Source organism: Schistocerca cancellata, chromosome 1 (genome assembly GCF_023864275.1).
Source record: "Schistocerca cancellata isolate TAMUIC-IGC-003103 chromosome 1, iqSchCanc2.1, whole genome shotgun sequence".
Lineage (NCBI taxonomy): Eukaryota > Metazoa > Arthropoda > Insecta > Orthoptera > Acrididae > Schistocerca > Schistocerca cancellata.
Window position 1 is genome coordinate 321,400,206 of NC_064626.1, and position 24,752 is coordinate 321,424,957.

The following is a 24,752-nucleotide window of genomic DNA, read 5'->3' on the forward strand; positions in this document are numbered from 1 at the left end:
CTTCCGTCTCACTGTATATATTCTCTTTTCTTAGCCATGTGTTGGATGCATGTTGATCGATGTGTGGCTGTGTTAGATGATACGGGTGCTTGCCATGTAGTGTTTTCGTTTTCCAATTTACTTTCTTCGTATCTGTTGATGTTATGTGATCTAAAGGGTTGTAGAAGTGGTTATGAAATTGCAGTGGTGTAGCCGATGTATTTATATGAGTGATTACTTTGTGTATTTTGCTAGTTTCTGCTCGTTCTAGAAAGAATTTTCTTAAATTGTCTACCTGCCCATAATGTAGCTAAAAAGAAAGATGATGAGACCTACCAAACAAAAGCACCGGCAGGTCGATAGACACACAAACAAACACAAACATACACACAAAATCTAGCTTTCGCAACCAATGGTTGCCTCGTCAGGAAAGAGGGAAGGAGAGGGAAAGACAAAAGGATTTGGGTTTTAAGGGAGAGGGTAAGGAGTCATTCCAATCCCGGGAGCGGAAAGACTTACCTTAGGGGGAAAAAAGGACAGGTATACACTCGCACACACACACATATCCATCCTCATATACACAGACACAAGCAGACATTTGTAAAGGCAAAGAGTTTGGGATCTCTGCCCAAACTCTTTGCCTTTACAAATGTCTGCTTGTGTCTGTGTATATGAGGATGGATATGTGTGTGTGTGCGAGTGTATACCTGTCCTTTTTTCCCCCTAAGGTAAGTCTTTCCGCTCCCGGGATTGGAATGACTCCTTACCCACTCCCTTAAAACCCAAATCCTTTTGTCTTTCCCTCTCCTTCCCTCTTTCCTGACGAGGCAACCATTGGTTGCGAAAGCTAGATTTTGTGTGTATGTTTGTGTTTGTTTGTGTGTCTATCGACCTGCCGGCGCTTTTGTTTGGTAGGTCTCATCATCTTTCTTTTTAGATATATTTTTCCCACGTGGAACGTTTCCCTCTATTATGTCCATAATGTAGGTTTTTTATGTCGATAAATCCCCTTCCTCCTTCCTTTCTGCTTAATGTGAATCTTTTAGTTGCTGAATGTATGTGATGTATTCTATATGTGTGGTATTGTGATCGTATAAGTGTATTGAGTGCTTCTAGGTCTGTGTTACTCCATTTCACTACTCCAAATGAGTAGGTCAATATTGGTATAGCATAAGTATTTATAGCTTTTGTCTTGTTTCTTGCTGTTAATTCTGTTTTCAGATTTTTGTTAGTCTTTGTCTATATTTTTCTTTCAGTTCTTCTTTATTATTTGTGTTATCTGTTCCTATTTTTTGTCTGTATCCTAGATATTTATAGTCATCTGTTTTTTCCATCGCTTCTATGCAGTCGCTGTGGTTATCCAATATGTAATCTTCCTGTTTAGTGTGTTTTCCCTTGACAATGCTATTTTTCTTACATTTGTCTTTTCCAAAAGCCATATTTATATCACTGCTGAATACTTCTGTTGTCTTTAGTAATTGGTTGAGTTGTTGATTTGTTGATTTGTTGCTGCCAGTAGTTTTAGATCATCTATGTATAGCAAATGTGTGATTTTGTGTGGGTATGTTCCAGTAATATTGTATCCATAATTTGTATTATTTGGCATGTTGGGTAGTGGGTTCAGAGCAAGGCAGAACCAGAAAGAACTTAATGAGTCTCCTTGATATATTCCACGCTTAATCTGTATTGGCTGTGATGTGATATTATTTGAATTTGTTTGGATATTAAGTGTGGTTTTCCAATTTTTCATTACTATGTTTAGGAACTGTATCAATTTAGGATCTACTTTGTATATTTCCAATATTTGTAGTAACCATGAGTGGGGTACACTATCAAAAGCTTTCTGGTAATCAATGTATGCGCAGTGTAGTGACCTTTGTTTAGTTTTATCTTGATATATCACCTCTGCATCTATTATCAGTTGCTCTTTACATCCTCGTGCTCCTTTGCAACAGCCTTTTTGTTCTTCATTTATAATTTTGTTCTGTGTTGTATGTGTCATTAATTTCTGTGTAACACCCTAACAGAAATACTTATGATGACAGCTCAACACGGGCTGATAAGTGACCCTGATGATTTTTTTTCCATATTTGAGTGTGCTCATTATAGTTGCAAACTGATGGTTAATTTCCTTCTCCTCCTCTTCTTCTTCTTCTTCTTCTCTTGCGCATGTGATTGACGTGTGGAGCATCAGGATTGCACCTGCAACTACTACTCCATAACCAGACATGATGATGATGATGATGATGATGATGCATATGCATTCATTGCCCCAACTGTATTTGCCACACCTGCAAACACCAACACAGCCCAGACCATCATTACCAACATGATGTTGGCTGAAGACAGCAGCTCGTTTGCCATTACAGCCATGCTCGCTACACCCTGGACTATCTCACAATCACCTTCGACCTTTGTGACTACATGCACTCGAAGAAAATATCGCGATGGATCAATAGGATATGATATTACAAGACAGCACTGTAAATAGCGATATAACAAGGGGCTCATAGATATCACCTGAAGCTGCTAATTTTGAACATAAGTAGAACTATTATAAACTGATCCAATGATGATGCGTCCATCACCACGGCCCAGTTCATCAATGGTGTACTTGCTGCACCTGCAAACATCACTGCAGCTGGGTCTGCCACCATCAGTGTGATATTGGGTGATGACAGCTGCACCCTGGATTGTCTCATGACATGATGGTCATTCATGTCATCAGACTTCGCTTTGACATCACTCTGGCCCTAGCAGCAGCAGCAGCACTTTGTTTTGAACCATGAAGTAAGTCCTGCACTCACAATGGTTGCTGGTGCTTATGGGGACAGGAGCTCACAAGCCTGTATTGGTAACACGAATGTGATCTTCTGAGATCCAGCAATTTTTCTCAATGCCTGCCCAGGCATTTTGTAAAGGTTACTCCCCAAAATCATCACTTGAATTATGGTATCCACCATTACGTTGTTTAACACAATACCACACTGTGAGATCAATGAACCCTGTAAGAGGGCAGTGATGCTGGTAAGGAAAAGAGCATCGTACAAATTTTGGGGGGGGGGGGGGGGGATGGCATGATAACATGGGGGCGATTCAGTCACAGAGTGATTTGAAACTTTTGTCATGAGTGTCATCCTTGGCCACTTTCCCAAACTTCAGGAAAGTTACAAGGCCTGATCTGTCAGACATCTAGACTGTCATCTCTGCAACTACTGAAAAGGCTGCTGCTCCTCTTTAACAACTGTGTGTTAGTGGAACTCCATATGTAGCAGAAAAACATTTGAGCTCCAAAACCATTGTTAGAATAAAAACACATGTTAAATGCAGAGACTTGTGTAGACCAATATTTAAGAGTCTCAGTATACTGCCCATTCCTTGTTTATATATCTGCAAAAGTACTAATCTTCATAAAAGTAAGCATATTAAAAGAAGAAAATATCTGGAAGCATAATTGTGATTTCCACTCTCCGTGCACTACCTGCATGTCAATTCAGTAAGCACAAACATTTGCAGGGAAGGAGTGTATCATACTGGCATTATCTTATTCAACCACATGCCATCCTTTCTGAAATAGAAACTAAATTTACCTAAATTTAAAGTGAAACTAAAAGAGTACTTGCTTCACCACTGCTTCTATTCGGTTTCTGAGTTTTTGGAGCAGCAAGAAAAACAGTGTAATTGATCACATAATTATTCTTAACCACACTATCCTTTCATCGTCTTACTGTTTTTGTAATTATGTTACCAGTATTCAACTTGTATGTAATAAATCAAACTTGTCTTATCCTATATCATTTGTACAAACTATGTACTTAATCACAATTTACAGGGTTAATAAAGAAATACAAATAGTCTGGCCTTTCCACACACATCCCTGTGATATGGTCCCGTGTACAATATGATTATCTGTATTACTGAAGCAAGCGAGCTATCCCACCACGCCAAGGTCGCTGGTTCGTAGGGCGGAGGAGGTAGTTATGGAGGACAAAGTTAATTTCTCAATAATTATTTAGATTTCAAATACTCACCACAAACATGCACAGCGTAGCTCTTTCATTGTTTGTTTACTATTTCACATACTATAGGCTCAGTTTTCCACAGATTTGTAAATTGGGATTTTACTATTACAGCACTTCAAAGTCAGATACTGCACTACGAGCACTGGCTGGCTTTCCAACACCTCGCACAGAGAAAACAAGGACTGCTAGTGGTCCACCAATGGTTTCAGATGACCTCTGCACACCAAGCACTGAACCTGAGGTGGGCAAATTTATATTTAGATTTCTGTATTTTTTCTTTAGAGCTTCAGCTGTATGTCATATAATAATATGTCAAGGAAAAAGAAACATAAACAGTGTAATTTTGTGTAGCTTTTTTGTGGAATTTTCTGAGTATTTCAGCATATCTCAATTTTTTGTCTATATTTTTAAACAATTTAACAATATTAGGAAAACTATAGATTGCTACTCACCCTAAAGATGACAAGTTGAGTTGCAGACAGGCACAACAAAAAGACTATTGCACATTATAGCTTTTGGCCAAAGCCTTCTTCAGCAAAATACATACACACATTCACACAGCAAGCACACCTCATGCACACATGACTGCTATCTCTAGCAGCTTCTTTGCTGAAGAAAGCTTTGGCTGAAAACTATAATGTGTAACACTCATTTCATTGTGCCAGTCTGCATCTCAACGGTTCATCTTTACAGTGAATAGCAATCTATCCTTGTCCTAATATTCTTGGCATTCCAACCTGAAGTTTCTAGTTTTGCATTATGTATTTTTATTGATTTTATAAAAAAAAATTGGTTGTGCTTCTACAGTTATGTATATTGTATGTCATAAGTATAGAATAAAATTGTCATTTTGGTCATAAACTCTAAAGTTGGTTTAATGCAGCTCTCCATTCCTGTCACTTGGCAGCTGTCCTCTTCATTTTGGTAAGCAGTTCTTTCTCTCTACCATCCCTTCAGCTGCTGATTTCAGCAACAACTTTTGTTGGGAAATGTGCTCAATTGCTCATTTCATTGTGTTCTTTGTTACACTTTTTTTCTCTTTTGGTCATTGCAGGAAGTCTATGTTCCTTACTCAATCAATCCATCTGCAACAGTCTCCTAAAACATTGTATTTGAAAAGCTTCTGTTCATCTAACAGCTTTCTTACCTATAGTACACTTAAAGAACTGTGCTCCAAAAATAGCTTGCCGTGAAATTTTTTTTTTTTTTTTTTTTGTCTCAGTGTTTATCTTTTTGGTTGTTAGTAGTTGTTTATTTTTACAGGAAGCCCATTCACTGGTGCAAGCTTTACTATTAAGTCTTTCTTGCATCTTCCTTTTTTATCTCTTCTGCTCCAAAGATAGAAAAATTCATCCAGCTCTTCAAAGGTCTTTTAAATATTGATAGTGACTTTGAGCAACCCTGCCTTACATGCTGTGTATAACAGCCACTGTTTTTAATCCTCTATTAAATCTGTATTAAAGACAGGAGATATCCTCATCATATCATTTCTTTCCGTTTTTTATTATCATTGTTTCCCATTGTAATGTCACCTCACCATCACACATTACTCTCTACTTATTTGAATCATCACACTTTTCTTGATAATTATTACTATTTTGTATAAAGACAATACACTTGCTCAATGTACAGTCTTATTTTTTCCTCTTGTCTGCTCTGCTTATGGAGAAATTCATTGTATTTTCCTTATCTGATTAGTTTTCTCTTCAGTTTGTGTAATGTTGCAGTGTGAGTCATGATAGGAATGTAAATGTATGTAGAGGGCAAGTCAAATGTATATAGATGACTTCCTTTTTTCCTGTCGGTGATGAATGGTGCATATCTACTATGTAGGAGAATCGTGAAAAAAATGCTTTTGAACAGGTCTTATTACTACAGAAATTATACTTCCTAGTCACTCATTTTCATCTTTTTGTATCAATCCATGACCTGTTTCCAAGCCCCGTCTACTTTTTAATCTGTAAATAAGTGTATACTGCACTGGTTTGTCTTTCAGCTGTCATAAAATTAAACTAACAGTTATCTGCATCAACTGCTTTTCCTTCCTGTTGTCAAAGATGTTCATGCTATTTAAGTGCAAGGCAATGAAATTACTTAACATTATGAAATACTATTCTTTTAAGGTGCTAATATTAATTATAAAATTACCTAAAGCATAAATTTTTATAGTTTCTGTGAAGATAATCTTCAGTGGAGTAGGATGAGTTACCGTATAAAAATTTCTTTAATTCTGTCTTAAATTTCACCACATTGCATAGAAGACATGTAACATGCTCTGCCACATTGTTGAATACATGTATACACATGCATCTGACTCCTTTCTGTATTAACATTATACTCTTAAGGTTGTTTTTGGTCCTAGTGTTACATTCAAGTTTTGCACAATTTTTGAGAAAAGAGGAATAGTGGTAATGAGAAAGGACATTAATGAAAACAAACACACACACACACACACACACACACACACACACACACACACACACACACACACACACACATTTTTTAAATTACCAAGTGGTCTCTGCATGATACTCTAGAACTAACACCAGATACACTCCTGGAAATTGAAATAAGAACACCGTGAATTCATTGTCCCAGGAAGGGGAAACTTTATTGACACATTCCTGGGGTCAGATACATCACATGATCACACTGACAGAACCACAGGCACATAGACACAGGCAACAGAGCATGCACAATGTCGGCACTAGTACAGTGTATATCCACCTTTCGCAGCAATGCAGGCTGCTATTCTCCCATGGAGACAATCGTAGAGATGCTGGATGTAGTCCTGTGGAACGGCTTGCCATGCCATTTCCACCTGGCGCCTCAGTTGGACCAGCGTTCGTGCTGGACGTGCAGACCGCGTGAGAGGACGCTTCATCCAGTCCCAAACATGCTCAATGGGGGACAGATCTGGAGATCTTGCTGGCCAGGGTAGTTGACTTACACCTTCTAGAGCACGTTGGGTGGCACGGGATACATGCGGATGCGCATTGTCCTGTTGGAACAGCAAGTTCCCTTGCCGGTCTAGGAATGGTAGAACGATGGGTTCGATGACGGTTTGGATGTACCATGCACTATTCAGTGTCCCCTCGACGATCACCAGTGGTGTTCGGCCAGTGTAGGAGATCGCTCCCCACACCATGATACCGGGTGTTGGCCCTGTGTGCCTCGGTCGTATGCAGTCCTGATTGTGGCGCTCACCTGCACGGCGCCAAACACGCATACGACCATCATTGGCACCAAGGCAGAAGCGACTCTCATCGCTGAAGACGACACGTCTCCATTCGTCCCTCCATTCACGCCTGTCGCGACACCACTGGAGGCGGGCTGCATGATGTTGGGGCGTGAGCGGAAGACGGCCTAACGGTATGCGGGACTGTAGCCCAGCTTCAGGGAGACAGTTGCGAATGGTCCTTGCCGATACCCCAGGAGCAACAGTGTCCCTAATTTGCTGGGAAGTGGTGGTGCGGTCCCCTACGGCACTGCGTAGGATCCTACGGTCTTGGCGTGCATCTGTGCGTCGCTGCGGTCCGGTCCCAGGTCGATGGGCATGTGCACCTTCCGCCGACCACTGGCGACAACATCGATGTACTGTGGAGACCTCACGCCCCACGTGTTGAGCAATTCGGCGGTACATCCACCCGGCCTCCCGCATGCCCACTATACGCCCTCGCTCAAAGTCCGTCAACTGCACATACGGTTCACGTCCACGCTGTCGCGGCATGCTACCAGTGTTAAAGACTGCGATGGAGCTCCGTATGCCACGGCAAACTGGCTGACACTGACGGCGGCGGTGCACAAATGCTGCGCAGCTAGCGCCATTCGACGGCCAACACCGCGGTTCCTGGTGTGTCCGCTGTGCCGTGCGTGTGATCATTGCTTGTACAGCCCTCTCGCAGTGTCCGGAGCAAGTATGGTGGGTCTGACACACCGGTGTCAATGTGTTCTTTTTTCCATTTCCAGGAGTGTATAATTCTTAGAACAAACTTCAGTATTTGGAAAATACTATTGCCATTGTTGAGTCCTTGCTCCCCCCCTATCCTCCCAAATTGAAAGTAAGCAGAATGTCCCTGAGGCTGGATTTTCACATTAATTTGGTATAAACTTTCACTGGAACTTTGATGCATATTTGTACACTTGCTCAGGATATACACAATTAATTCAACTATTTTCTTCTTAAAAATTTGGTTCTAGTTAATCGCCACAGAGGATGGTTACTGTTTACGAACTGCACCAATTGATAGGTTTGACATACCACAGCCACATCCACTTCCAATGCCAGAGTACGGAGGGTACTTTGCTCCTCTTACAGAGTACCTGCCAGATAGTTCACAGCCTATTAGTGGATTTCACAGGTATGATATAGTTTTATTTCTAATAATTTTACGTCTTCTGAAAACCATAATGTTGTAATAAAATGCTTTGTTTACAATTGATACTCATAAGCAGCATCCTTAATAATAATAATAATAATAATAATAATAATAATAATACAAAGAGTATGTATGGACACACTGGTCGTTGAGAGCAACACTTTGTGATCTGATTTGTGCTCATAATAAACATCAATAATTCTTCAACAGGTGCAATGTGGCTGTTATGCTACTGGTGGATGTTGTAGTAGATGGTGTGGATCTGGACTGGTCAATCCATGTACCTCTGATGCTACATATCCTTTTTTTGGGATTGGATCACAGCAGACAACTTGTACATGAGCACTGCCGTATGCTGCTGCTAAACCTTTTGGTAGCTTTAGCAGATCACTGTGACCATTTGACTGTTGCTCACATTCTTCTCAACTGTAAAACAGGACAACTTGGCTTGGGATTGCCTACTCCTGCCCTTCCTGTTCTTTCACATATCTTCACAGGTAAATGGAAATTGAGCACTTATTTCATTCAATTCTAATGATTTCTTAGGATTTTCATGTAAGTTTCCTTTTAGTGACAACACATTTTTTTAAAATAATTTGTGTGATAACATGCACAGAAAGTGTTAAATTCTGATGTAATATGTCTGGTTTATATTGTTACTGTAAATGCATTTCAAATTCAAAGACACATAGGACTAAATTCCAAATAAATAAGTAAAATAAATATATGGAATATAAGTAAGTTCTTCTTGACATACAATAAAGGTGCCACAATGCTTAAGTAGTCTCATACCATGAAATATTGGGCTGACATGTGGAACTTATTGTATATTATCCATTGTAATTTGTAAAACATTTTTCATAATACATGTGGACTTTTGGAGGTCTATTTTTCAAAATTCGTTTCAAAAACTTAGACACAATATTTCCATACATACTGATTCAGAAAGGAAAGAACGAGTCAGCTAAGCATACCTATGAATATTAAAAATACAATGGATTTTTATTTGTCTTGTTCAGTTCTGTCTTTTTAACTTTTTACACAAAATCATACTCTACAATTTAGATACTTTGGATAAATAGAGTAATATGGCTAGTATATCACATGACTTGAATGATTATTCTGGCAGTATTACATTAGATTACATCACATCACATCACATCACATATACTAAGTTAATATGTCAAATATAAGAAAGAAAGAAAGGCAAAGGTCTGATCTCACACTGACAATCAGGTCATCTGAGATGAAGCATTTCAGATTTGGTGATAAATTTGCCCTTGTTTTTTTTTTCTAATGGATCCTCCTGAAATTTACCTCAAAAAAATTATGGAAACAGTGGAAGGGCTAAACCTGGGTAGCAGGACAGGGATTCAAGCTGCTGTGCTCGCTAATGTGAGGCCAATGTCTTACCCACTGTGCCACTTGGTATCAAATATAAGAAATACATAAATGTATGCCTGGCATTTATTTCTGTCAACACTTAAGTATATTGTGATATAACAACATGATGTTTAATGGTACTGATAGGGTTAATGTATTTCAGATATACAGTATTACTAAGTGACCAAATAAATGGGAAATCAAATCCTCCTGGATAAAAATTGAAGTTTCTTGCAAAATTGTTCAGGCCAGATTCAGTATTAATGGTGGACCCAAACTTATAATTAGGATTTTCTATCAACCACCAGATTCCCTCCCAGATGTAACCAAAACTTTAGAGATTTTTTAAACTTGCCAATACATATGTTCCACAGTCATCCTGTCATTATTGGAGGAGACTTAGATCATCCAACAATAGACAGGGAAAATGACGATTTTGTAAGTGGTGAGTGTGACAAGACATTCTACTAAATACTAAATGATTTCTCTGGAAGCTACTTGGGGCAGATAGTTTTGAAGCTCAGTCATGGTGGGATATATTAGATGTAATAGCAGCAAACAAACCTGACACTTTTGAGGATGCCCATGTTGAAACTGGTAACAGTGACCATCAAATAGTTGTGACAAGACTGATTGCAAAAATACAGAAAGTAGCTGAAACAAATAGAAAGATTTGCAATTTGCGTGTTTAATAAACTAGATTAAGAAACAGTCATGTCATATCTCATAGTGAATGTCAGAACCCTTACCTCTGGGCAGGAGCATGTAGAAGAATTGATTGAAAGAATAAGTGGCTAAGTCGTGGATGAATGTGTACCTAGCAGAGCAGTTAATGATGGATTTGCCATGCTATACAGTCAATTTCTAAAAACAACAATATCTGCGTAATAGGCATAAAACAAAGTATTAAGCCTGAAGATAGAGAATGCTAATTGAAACACATTTAGCTGTCAATAGAGCAGAGCATAATGCCTTCAACAACTACCACAGCATAATACAGGGCTATTACAAATGATTGAAGCAATTTCATAAATTCACTGTAGCTCCATTCATTGACATATGGTCACAACACACCACAGATACGTAGAAAAACTCATAAAGTTTTGTTTGGCTGAAGCCGCACTTCAGGTTTCTGCCTCCAGAGTGCTCGAGAGCGCAGTGACACAAAATGGCGACAGGAGCCAAGAAAGCGTATGTCGTGCTTGAAATGCACTCATATCAGTCAGTCATAACAGTGCAACGACACTTCAGGACGAAGTTCAACAAAGATCCACCAACTGCTAACTCCATTTGGCGATGGTATGCACAGTTTAAAGCTTCTGGATGCCTCTGTAAGGGGAAATCAACGGGTCGGCCTGCAGTGAGCGAAGAAACGGTTGAACGTGTGTGGGCAAGTTTCACGCGTAGCCCGCGGAAGTCGACAAATAAAGCAAGCAGGGAGCTAAACGTACCACAGCCGACGGTTTGGAAAATCTTACGGAAAAGGCTAAAGCAGAAGCCTTACCATTTACAATTGCTACAAGCCCTGACAGCCAATGACAAAGTCAAACGCTTTGAATTTTCGGCGCGGTTGCAACAGCTCATGGAAGAGGATGCATTCAGTGCGAAACTTGTTTTCAGTGATGAAGCAACATTTTTTCTTAATGGTGAAGTGAACAGACACAATGTGCAAATCTGGGCGGTAGAGAATCCTCACGCATTCGTGCAGCAAATTCGCAATTCACCAAAAGTTAACGTGTTTTGTGCAATCTCACGGTTTAAAGTTTATGGCCCCTTTTTCTTCTGCGAAAAAAACGTTACAGGACACGTGTATCTGGACATGCTGGAAAATTGGCTCATGCCACAACTGGAGACCGACAGCGCCGACTTCATCTTTCAACAGGATGGTGCTCCACTGCACTTCCATCATGATGTTCGGCATTTCTTAAACAGGAGATTGGAAAACCGATGGATCGGTCGTGGTGGAGATCATGATCAGCAATTCATGTCATGGCCTCCACGCTCTCCCGACTTAACCCCATGCGATTTCTTTCTGTGGGGTTATGTGAAAGATTCAGTGTTTAAACCTCATCTACCAAGAAACGTGCCAGAACTGCGAGCTCGCATCAACGATGCTTTCAAACTCATTGATGAGGACATGCTGCGCCGAGTGTGGGAGGAACTTGATTATCGGCTTGATGTCTGCCGAATCACTAAAGGGGCACATATCGAACATTTGTGAATGCCTAAAAAAACTTTTTGAGTTTTTGTATGTGTGTGCAAAGCATTGTGAAAATATCTCAAATAATAAAGTTATTGTAGAGCTGTGAAATCGCTTCAATCATTTGTAATAACCCTGTATTATTGAAAGATTTATTTGAAAACTCACATATTCTATGTCTGAGCGATACACACACATCAGGGACTCATGGTACACAAAAATAAATAAATAAAATAAACAAACAAAGAAATTTTACTCATTTGTGGAGGTTATCAGTGGCACCAAAGTTAGCATTCGGATGTTAATGGGTATCATAAGAATTGAAATTGTGGATATGAAAGCAATAATTTGCCAGCAAACATAAAATATTTAGTTACAAATAAATATCAGTTTAAAAGGAGCCTGAAAGACTTACTTGTGGCCAACTCCTACTCCATTGACGAATTTTTTAATAGAAGCAAATGATGTATTGTATATATTCATACTATTAGTATTGTTATTTCAGCTGTTTTTTTTTTTTTAAATTGACATGTTCCACATCCACAAGGATCTCCTCAGCACGGATCTATGGAACGAAAAAATAATCTAATCTAATCCTTCCTTTAGAGTGTGGGATGAACTACTGCTTCTGCTGCATGTGGTGATATTTTAGGTTTTGGATTCATTTGTAAATGAACTGTTTTCATTTATTAAGCTACTCAGTTTGATCTTTTCTATCATAATTTTCCTTATTTTTTCACACAAAAACACTTACCATCATAGTCCAGATGTAATCGATGTTCAATGTGTGTGCTTTTATCAAATGTACTTATATATAGAATCAAACATTTTTCATATCTTGAACTTAATAATTTAATTATTACATTTGTTGTTCTTTTCTCCTTGTTAACACATGAGTTGTATATTAAATTATGACAATGTGGAATGGTAGCAACAGTAGTGTTTTTGAATTTGTTTCATTCTAGAAATTTAGTCAAGCCTCCAATACAGATATCATCTTAATAAATGAGAAGCACCAGTTTGCTTTTGCTCTACAACAGTGCTTTAGAACCGATGGAAGATTCTGTTAACGAGGTATCAACTTCATTAAACACCACATCATTTGTACCTGTTATACTAACAACAAAATTATTGGTGTTCAACATTCTGCCTTCTAAATCCATGTCTTGTACAATGTTTTTTTGTTCTTGCTCCTGGCTTCACCGTGCTTCTAATTTGGAGTTTATGGTGTACACTTTGTAGCTGTCACCTCCTCGCTCTTACAGAGTTTGTTAACCTTGAAACTTCTTGACAGATTAAAACTCTGTGCCAGATCAGAACTCAAATCGGAGACATTTGCCTTTCGTGGGCAAGTGCTCTACTAACGGACCCACCCCAGCATGACTCACATCCCATCTTCCCAGCTTTACTTTGCCAGTACCTCATCTCTTACCTTCCAAGCTCCATGTAAGTTCTTCTACAAAACTTGTGGTACTAGCTCTCCTGGAAGAAAGGATATTGTGGAGACATGGCTTAGCTACAGCTTGGGGAATTGTCACTCTGCAGTAGAGTGTATGCTGATTTGAAACTTTCTAGCAGATAAAAACTGTGTGCCAGGCAGCAACTTCAACCTTGGACCTTTGCCTTTCATGGGCAGTCTTTTATAAACTTGAAATGCGTTTGTTTAGTTTCACAAATTCACTATTACAGTTCTCGCAAATTCATTTTTCTGCAGAACTGTAGCTTTATTCTCCTGAAAATCATACACAACTGCACTAGACACCATCTTGAAACCACTATTGTGAGTGATCCCCAACCTTTTGCACATGATGCAGTTATGTGTTATGAAGTACTGTCTGACAAAAGCTTAACAAATATCTAAGCAGATCTTGATGAAATATGAATGTGGTGCAACATTGGTAACTGGCTTTAAATATACAAAAATGGTACTACGACATATCAGGTGCTCACATGTTTTCCCCATGTTACAAGATGTGCTTTGTTAATTGTGATCTTATGATTTTTGTAAAAGTTATAGTTCAGAGACCCCATTCTTTTAATCCAAATTTTAACTGGAAGATATTTGCATACATATGACTCTTAAACAAGTTACTCATCTTGAAGATGGTAATTCCAGTGTGACAATGCAAGTTTCATCTCCATATCTATTAACATATTATACTAAAGCTTTGACTTCGGTATTTTATAAATATGGGTGGATACGATTGTGGAATTATTGAAATTTATGCTTCAGCTAGTGTAAATTGTAATGAGTGTAAAATAAACTTAAGTATATTCATATATTTGTAATAATTCAGTAACTGAATAAATATTTCAAACTAATTGTCTTGAAATAGCAGACTGATGAAATCTCAAGTACTTATCGTATTTTTTTATTTTTAAATATGAGCATGAGACTGGTTATTTTTATTGCTTAAATATCACACATAACTATTAGTATGTTATTATTAAAATTAACAATTATTATTTAACAAAACAAGTTTTTTATACAGAAATCTAACACTTTGTGAATAATTCTCACAGTTTTCAACATAACAAAGAATTGTGCCGTATTTCGACGAAATACTTGGAAATTACAATATTCTTAGCTCATCTCTGGAGCGAAAGAATAAAGTATTCATAATAAGATCCTATCCGTAGTTGCAATTGTTGATAATAATGGAATGATTAAATAAATTCCTTACAGGAGTACAAGTTTAGTTCATTTGAACAAAATGGAAGAAAATAGGAGCCTGATAGCATAAGATGGTGTCACAAAGGTACACGATTAAAGAAGAAGAAGAAGAAGAAGAAGAAGAAAAGATGGGCACGCATTCTTATATAGAACAAAACACAAATAATAATGATACGCCACTCACATTATTCTGGGCGTACATATTCGCTGACTTCCACCGCAGTTCATTGACTAAGTGCTTAAATTATATCCTTAACTCGTAATACATTGATAGAAAAAGAAATAGTATGTTATTAAGTCGTGGGCAGGGTACAATATTATAATATGTCTGTTTAGTGTTGATCCGTTCAGTCCAGAGCTGAATGGAATTTACATCAGCAGATATTAGCAAGCAAAGGGGATGAGAGCTGGTGACATACAGTGCCTGATAACTAGAATGTGCATCAATATCTTCACTTAAATTTCTGAACCTCTGTCTAATGAGGCTATGAGATGTGATTAGTGATAATCCATCTGGCAGATAGGTTCTTGATCTGGGTGGGTTCAAAAGTGGTTCAAATACCTCTAAGCACTATGCGACTTAACATCTGAGGTTATCAGTCCCCTAGACTTAGAACTACGTAAACGTAACTAACCTAAGGACATCACACACATCCATGCCCGAGGCAGGATTCGAACCTGCAACTGTAGCAGCAGCGCGGTTCTGCACTGAAGCACCTAGAACCGCTCGGCCACAGTGGCCGGCTAGCTAGGTGGGCCTCAGTGTTTTTTAAGGGTATTAGGCACTATGCCAACACTGCACTGCAACATTTTTTTCCCCCACCAGTGGCAAAACAAATGTAACTACACTTCCATGTCTTCATCACAATCGCCTGCATTAACCTTTATATTTAAGACCACCACTTACTCTTTATTTAGAAGAGAAGAGAAGGAGAAGGACGTGACAAAAAAAATCTCATGTTGTAGGGAGTCTGACAATATTATGGAAATGGAAGAGGATGTAGATGAAGATGAAATGGGAGGTATGATACCGCTTGAAGAGTTTGACAGAGCACTGAAAGATCTATGTCGAAACAAGGCCCCGGGAGTAGACAGCATTCCATTAGAACTACTGACAGCCTTGGGAGAGCCAGCCCTGACAAAACTCTACCATTTGGTGAGCAAGATGTATGAGACAGGTGAAATACCCTCAGATTTCAAGAAGAATATAATAATTCCAATCCCAAAGAAATCAGGTGTTGGCAGATGTTAAAATTACCAAACTATCAATTTAATAAGCCATGGTTCAAAATACTAACACAAATTCTTTACAGACGAATGGTAAAATTCGTAGAAGCCGACCTCGGGGTAGATCAGTTCGGATTCCGTAGAAATGTTGGAACACGTGAGGCAATACTGACCCTACGACTTATCTTAGAAAATAGATTAAGGAAAGGCAAACCTACATTTCTAGCATTTGTAGACTTAGAGTAAGTTCTTGACAGTGTTGACTGGAATACTCTCATTCAAATTCTGAAGGTGGCAGGGGTAAAATACAGGGAGTGAAAGGCTATTTACAATTTGTACAGAAACCAGATGGCAGTTATAAGAGTCGAGGGACATGAAAACAAAGCAGTGGTTGGGAAGGGAGTGTGACAGGGTTGTAGCCTATCCCCGATGTTATTCAATCTGTATATTGAGCAAACAATAAAGGAAACAAAATAAAAATTCAGAGTAGGAAGTCAAATCCTTGGAGAAGAAATTAAAACTTTGAGGTTCGTCGATGACATTGTAATTCTGTCAGAGACAGCACAGGACCTGGAAGAGCAGCTGAACGGAATGGACAGTGTCTTGAAAGGAGGATATAAGATGAGCAGAATAACTGAGGATGGCCAGAGTAGAGGAGATATAAAATGTAGACTGGCAATGGCAAGGAAAACGTTTCTGAAGAAGAGAAATTGTTAACATTGAGTATAGATTTAACTGTCAGGAAGTCATTTCTGAAAGTATTTGTATGGAGTGTAGCCATGTATGGAAGAGAAACGTGGATGATAAATAGTTTAGACAAAAAGAGAATAGAAGCTTTCGAAATGTGGTGCTACAGAAGGATGCTGAAGATTAGATGGGTAGATCACATAACTAATGAAGAGGTATTGAACAGAATTGGGGAGAAGAGAAATTTGTGGCACAACTTGACTAGAAGAAGTGATCGGTTGGTAGGACATGTTCTGAGGCATCAAGGGGTCACCAATTTAGTATTGGAGGGCAGCGTGGAGGGTAAAAATCGTAGAGGGAGACCAAGAGATGAATACACTAAACACATTCAGAAGGATGTAGGTTGCAGTAGGTACTGGGAGATGAAGAAGCTTGCACATAGAGTAGCATGGAGAGCTGCATCAAACCAGTCTCTGGACTGAAGACCACAACAACAACAACAACAACAACATAGGGAGGCTGTTCTGTTGAATATTTTTATGATTTATTAACTTACCATTGAAACTTCCTGGCAGATTAAAACTGTGTGCCCAACCGTGACTCGAACTCGGGACCTTTGCCTTTCGCGGGCAAGTGCTCTACCATCTGAGCTACCGAAGCACAACTCACGCCCGGCCCTCACAGCATTACTTCTGCCAGTATCTTGTCTCCTACCTTCCAAACTTTACAGAAGCTCTCCTGCAAACCTTGCAGAACTAGCACTCCTGAAAGAAAGGATACTGCAGAGACATGGCTTAGCCTCAGCCTGGGGCTTGTTTCCAGAATGAGATTTTCACTCTGCAGCGGAGTGTGTGCTGATATGAAACTTTCTGGCAGATTAAAACTGTGTGCCCGACCGAGACTCGATCTTGGGACCTTTGCCTTTCGTGGGCAAGTGCTCTACCATCTGAGCTACCGAAGCACTCTGGGCATGAGTCGTGCTTCGGTAGCTCAGATGGTAGAGCACTTGCCCACGAAAGGCAAAGGTCCTGAGTTCGAGTCTCGGTCGGGCACACAGTTGTAATCTGCCTGGAACTTTCATATCAGTGCACACTCCGCTGCAGAGTGAAAATCCCATTCTGGAAACTTACCATTGGTTTAAGATTCATTACCTGTGGCCCATTTTCAGAATAATTTGTATAAAACAGGAAAGTACTTTCATTAGTAATAGCAAATATATTTGATATCCTTTTATGGCATATATGATACCGGTTTCTAGACCATCATTCTTCTATAAATTAGGAATTGTCAAGAAGGAATTTTTACGATTTGTTTCTTGTTGTTGTGGTGGTCTTCAGTCTGAAGATTAGTATGTTGCAACACTCCTCGCTAGTCTATCCTGTGCAAGCAGGTACACCTATGTATGACTAGCATAACACACACCCATATGAGCCTACTTCCTGTATTCAAGCCTACATCTGGGTCAACAATCTTTACCCCTACACACTTCCTTCCAGTACCAAATTAACAATTCCTTGATGCCTCATATGTCCTGTTAACTGATCCCTTCTTTTAAATGAGTTGGGCCATAAATTTCTTTTTTCCCCAATTTGATTCAGCATGTCTTCATTTGTTATCTAACCTACCCATCTTCATGCCCCAAGCAAAAAAGTCACGGCTGTAGTTTCCCCTTGCTTTCAGACATGTGCACTTTCAGACGTTTGTAGTATGAGCCCAGCAAGGTCATGTTGGCTAATGTTACAAGGCCAGATCAGTTAATTACTCAGTGTATTGCCCCTGCAACAACTGAAAAGGCTGCTCTCCCTCTTAAAGAATGACTGCTTAGTCTGGCCTCTCCACAGATACCCCTCCATAGTGGTTACACCTTTGGTATGACTATCTGTATCATTTAGGCACACAATCCATTCCAACTTGGCAAGGTCCATGGTTCTTAAGTCTATATTAGTGTCTAGTTGCTTGTAAAATATATATCTCTTTGCTTCTACTACAAGGGACTGATGACCCTGCAGTTTAGTCCCCTTGCTCCCCAAATCAACCAACCAAACCAGCTTCTACTAATTAATTTTGAATATAGTTGGTCTTGATATGTTTAATTAGTTGTACTCATTTCCATATAAGTTCCTATGTGTTTACAGTTCTGTATTCATTACCTTAATTAAAAGTGCATCAGAATCAGTGCTTTTATTACTGGTTAAACGTTTCTTGGTTTAGAGTGTGAATCTTTCATTACATAGTAATGTGCATGCTGTTGTGAAACTTCCAGACAGAGTAAAACTGTATATCAGACTAGAACTTCAAGCTAGACTAGTTCCTTTCTTACTGATTGAGCTATCAAACACAACTCACACTTATCCTCACACCTTCAATTTTGTTTGTACTCTTGCCATACTTTCCACATTTCACAGAAGTTCCCCTGTATAACCTGCTGGATTTGCGCCCCTTGTAGAAAGAAGTCCACATGTGTATTGCTAGCAGTGCTGCATAACAGAGTTAAAGCCTATTCACCCCTGCAGCATTATCCTACTATCCTCTGCTGAACTCTGAAAACAGCAAAACATTTCAGACTTTTGTGTGAAGTGTTCTGATAAGGATATGGAGTTGCTAAAGGTAGTCAGGATTGTATCAGTGGAATGATAATCTTTTTAAGCATGTTGTACATGGCTACACTCTTGTAACTTTTTACTATACCTTTCTTACAGAATTGAATCACTTCCTTAACAGTTACCTGTATCTTAATGATCTGTGTAAAATAGTATGAAAGCTCCAGAGGGCTGAAACTGGATAATCAATGTCCAACTTCATTATACTGGAGCAAAACTTGGACACTTACCTGAAGAGGAGCTTTGAGGATGCAGCCTACTGACATTAGATTGCTTTCATTGCAACTAAGATAAAGAAAAATAATTAAATATATGGAATATCACACAGAAAGCAATGGAATTATCATATAACAAGTGTGTCACCAATTTTGTTACTTGTGAAAACTTGGAGACATCAGCCTACTAGGATAAACATTCCAATACAGTGTGGTTAGTTGGTTTGAAAAGGGGGGAAGGGACCAAACACAGCATGATACCGAGTGAGGTGGCACAGTAGTTAGCACACTGGACTCACATTTTGGAGGACAACAGTTCAAACCCACATCTGGCCATTCTGATTTAGGTTTTCTGTGACTTTCCTAAATTGCTTTAGGCAATCCTTCTCTAACCCAATGAAACTGACGACCTCACTGTTGACAATACCTTACAGCTCCTAGGTCCTTGACATTGAATTTTTTTGAACAGTTAATCCTTGATTTGCTTCTTCTTTTGAGTTCTGTTAAAGCAGTGATAAATGTCAACCATGTTAACAAACTAAGGAAACTGTATGGTTTCCTCAGTTACCTGCATAGAAATAAGAATCAAACAATGGACACTCAAGGTTGGAATATCGACAGTATAAGGAAAAGATGTATTGTTACCGTAAAGATGATATGTTGAGTTGCAGACAGGCACAATTAAAAGTCACACATATAGCTGGTTTCTGGTCTGAGCTGCTGGAGATGGTGATTAGGTGTATGTGAGGTGTACTTGCTTGTGTGAATGAATTTGTGTGTGTTTCCTTTTGTGAAGAGGGGTTGGGTGGTAAGCTATATGTTAAGGGTCAGAATATGTTGGTTGCAGTCCAGTTGATGTAAGGATTACATTCTACTTGGCATACCATGTGCAGTTATCTTCACTGATTTTCTTCATTCTGTAAATAGGTCTATTCTATGAACCTTTCTGTCTGTGCCAGCACATTTTTGGCACCTACCTTCAACACATACCAACAGGCAACTGTTGTAGGCTTAAGGGTCAGAATATGTTGGTTGCAATGCAGTTGATGTAAGGATTACATTCTACTTGGCATACCATGTGCAATTATCATCACTGATTTTCTTCATTCTGTAAATAGTTCTATTCTATGAACTTTTCTGTGTGTGCCAGCACTGACAAATACATTTTTGGCACCTAGCTTCAACACATACCAACAGGCAACTGTAATTTATCAACCATGTTCTTCTGTATTGAAAGAATTGGCATCTGGTACAAATATCAGTCCATTATGTCACATGATAATCTGTCCTCTTTTTATCCAATCCCTTTAAACTTTTGTTCTTCTGTAGTACTCCATACTTTAGTTGCTACTCCTTTATAAATGCCAACATTTTTATTTTCCTTTACCACTTGATAGAGTGGTGACAGAGAGAGATTCTTGGCTTGGGTAATTGGAGTTCAATGCACAGGGTGTCTACGACCCGGGACAACCGGGAGATCTGGGAAAAACCCGGGAATTTTTTCATCCGGGAGAAAACCGGGAGAAACCCGGGAATCTTTTTGAGTTCTGGGAATTTTTCATTGTTTTACTTTTCAGTTAAATTTTTGTGATTTTTGACTGGTAAGAAGCAATACTCTAACAAAAAAAATTACTGTATCCCACTTCTGCAGAATAATACTGCCGCCAAAAAACATGAACAAGAGAAAAAAAACGAAAATAAAACTTAGGTCGCAAAGAAAATGCGCCATATACAACAACAAAACACAGTGCTCATACAAGTGTCTGCCAACAGCAAAGTGTGTCAAAGACTTTAGGAAGACTGTGCAGTGCTTCTTAACAACAAATTTGCCTCCAATGAGTGTGACGTGACAGTTTTTTACATTAGATTCGTTTTAATGCAAGATCTTTTAATGTTTCACACGTAAGAACATGCGGGCTTCCTGCGTCATCGTAGCTGCGCAAGTGCAGTGACACCTGTTATCTGGCGCTCTCTGGCAACTGCTGAAACGTATCTTTCTAATAGGTCATGGAAAAATATTGCGAATATTGCTTTGAAAAGCGTTACTTTTAAAGTAAATTTTCTTTTATGTATGTTGAACTATGTGAGAGAGTGTACGACGAATTTCTTAAATCACAGAGCGTTTGACTCTCATTTAAAAATCAACTCTTTGCAGACGACCATATGAAGAATTTCGAGCCCAGAAGATCAGACATTTACGTCGTTATTAAAAAATTTTACAGGCACATTTATGTGATGTATGACGCGCAAAAAAGATCAACAATATATATGGAAGTTTAGCTTCTCTTGCAGCTTATTAATCTTAGAGACCAATATTATATGTGATAGCTTTTCTTTTCTTGTAGCAACAATTGTACATTAATTTAAGCCATTAATTTTTCTTATTTGTGCGTTCGCACTACTTAAGAGTGATCTTGCTATTGGCTGACTACATCACGTGTCAAATGCTGTCATCAGCTGGCGAGATCAGGTGACATGAGCTGTGACTGGCTTACAAAAGTGCGTCGCAATCTCGATTTTTTCCCCTGAGTTTCATTTTCTAAAGTGCCGGGAAATTCTATGCTGGTATATAAAACCATAAACCATAAAAGGATTGATAAGTGCCGAGAAAAAGTATACTGTCACTTAATACGAAAAAAGTGTATTTTCACCCGGGAGAAAGTGTGTTTTCAACCGGGAAATCCGGGAAAAATCTGGGAATTATTTTTCCTTGTCCATGTAGACACCCTGATGCATCATCGCTGGAGATTCTTTTTTGAATGTCAACACTAACTTTGGTTTGCTGTGCCCCAGTTTATCATCATCATCATCATCATCTTCTTCTTCTTCATCATCTTCTTCTTCTTCTTCTTCTTCTTCTTCTTCTTCCTTTTTTTGTTGAACTGTGTCTTGTATGGACAGCTTGAAAACTGTAGAATGGTTCGTAATGAATTTGTGGCCCTTATTCAGTATTTCTACTGTTATATCTTTTCATGAAATTCATATTGACACCTCTTTTTTTAGCAGTGGAGCCAGTTCTTTCATTGCAGTACTTCTAGTGTGTATGTGACTTTTGTGATTTTTCCCTGTATTTTTGAATTCAATTTTTTTTATGATCTCTTCATTATGATGCACATACATTTGATAATTTCAGCTGAAGTTGGCATAAAAGACACAAAAAAGTCTCACACCACAATGTGCAACTACAAAACTTATTTACAGTTTTAATGGGTGTAGCCATTTCCCGTAGCAACTGTCTACAGTGTGGAGATCAGTAAAGGCATCTCTGCATATTACTGCTTAATTATTATTCTATTACTTCCTATTGACTTTCACTTTTGTTACTGAGGCATCTCCATTGTTAATATAGTTTTATTGGTTTAATTTTTACTGTTGTTATCACTTTCACATGGCCAATGTCAGGGGAAGATGCAAGAAAGTAGAAAGGGTGATCACCAAAACAACACTATACTGATGAAATTTTAATACAAAGAACAAAACATCTATGGCAAGGATAAAAGAATAATGGAACAATTACATGCAAACCCTTTTTCTAGCTGGCATAATCTGTATCACTTCAGGAAGGGGGGTACCTTCATAGTCTCGGATGTTATTGAGTTTAGCATATGTTAAAATTCAGGAGTAAGTAAGAATCATTTTTTTCCCCCCTCCAAAAAAATTCTTGCCTCGAGATACAAGATTCCAAAGATCACACTGCTAACACCATTTTGAAGATGCGGATTTCGGAAATTTTTTTAAATGGTATATCTCTGTAACAGCTCTAGATATTGAGTATTTTTTAAGATAATTGCTTTATGATTACAATGGCATCCTCCATTTGGACATAACTGTCAAAGTTCTTTTACTGTTGTTTCTTGAATTTTTTTATAACTTAGAGAAAAACTTTCTTTCAAAAATGACAACCAGAAAAGTTAGATTTTTTTCTGTTGATTAGTACCATGTAGCACTCACTTTTAAGTTGGGCAGGTTTTATTTTTAAAAAAATCGTTTTTAAATTTTCAAGGGTAATGTATGTCTTCACTGAAGGTGTTTCTTACAAATTTTTTTGTTACGATGTTTATTTCTATTGTCTTTGTTGCAGTTATTTCTTTTCACTTTAATTGTTGCAGATATTTCTTACACTTTGTTGCATATTGTACTTTGTTTCCTGAAGAGGTTTCTAAGAAATCTGAGACCACCCAGTGAGTTCTGTGTTTTTGTGAGGAATATGCCAGTTGACACAGTTGCAGTGTGTTTTGTGAAAAGGACTGTTTGAAATGTCTTCTTACTGGGGCCACAGGAGAATGAAGTGTGCTGACAGTTTGCATATCCATAAACGAGTGATATATAAGACAAACAAAAAACAGACTTTGTTCAGGTTGGGAATAAGTGTTCTCATTCAAAGACTCTGTTTCAAAGTGAAGATGTTTCCAGTGACGACTTTTTGTGTTCTAAATGTTTTGACAGAATAGCAACAATGGTAGTATCTGAACAAGGTGAAGCCTTCCATGGAACAGATGATGCAGATTTTGAATCAGTAGAGGAAGAATTAAATACCCTGAAGCAATCAGCTGCAGAGGTAGGTGTTAGTCCTGTTAAGAAACCGTGGTCAGTGAAGTTGAGTCATAAGCTCTATGCATCAAGAAAGTGCAGAGAAATTACTAAAGCTATGGATGAATACACTACAGCAAAACTGACCACACTCTTCAAAGTAGAAATTCCATATTCAGAAGAAAATGAACCAAAGCACTTTTGCCCAGAATTTTTCACAAATATCAATTCAGCTGTTAAATATTATGCAGCCTACATTGAAAAGGTGCAAGTTCTAAGTATTATTCCAGAGACATTTTCAAAGAAAACAATTTTGAACAATGTTCCATCAGTATCAAAGTACATGGTAGACAAATCAGCCATTGTGAGGTCTGTAAAAGGAGTCTTTGGAAGACCAGATCCCTATTATGGTCATCCTGTAGAAGCAGCTCAAGTTCAAATAGTGCAGTCATTTTATCTGGAAGATAAATGGGTCTGTTCTCACTAGAGTGCAACAAAAAAGACACTATAACTGTAACGGATGAAGGTCAAAAACTTGTGAAAGTGAAGAGTTACATGACTCGCAGTATTAAAGAAACTTTTGCAGTTTATAAGAGTAACTATACAACTTCACATATTGGATGATCAAAATTTTATGCACTATGACCTAAGTGGGTAATTCCACACCCACCTAGAGATGTCTGTTTATGTGTGTACTGTGTGAATTTTGAACTTTGTGTGGTAACTTTGAAGAACTTACTGGAGCAAGTAACATATGACACCTTGGTTGGGTGTGTTAAGTCATTAGTAGTCTGTGACATAAAGTGAGAAACTTGTTTGTTTCAAGAATGTGGTGACTGCCCTGGAAATGGAGGAC

At 38.5% G+C, this 24,752-nt stretch overlaps 1 protein-coding gene across 2 annotated transcripts in view; it reads left to right on the plus strand.

Moving 5' to 3' along the window:
• LOC126173067 (protein furry) overlaps positions 1-24,752 on the plus strand; it is a 1,238,628-nt gene that overhangs the window by 1,064,835 nt on the left and 149,041 nt on the right. For both annotated transcript variants that reach the window (XM_049920928.1, XM_049920929.1), the window contains 3 exons: positions 4,113-4,242; positions 8,202-8,362; positions 8,591-8,877. In XM_049920928.1, coding sequence (XP_049776885.1) covers positions 4,113-4,242; positions 8,202-8,362; positions 8,591-8,877 — 578 coding nt within the window. The remainder of the gene's footprint in view (positions 1-4,112; positions 4,243-8,201; positions 8,363-8,590; positions 8,878-24,752) is intronic.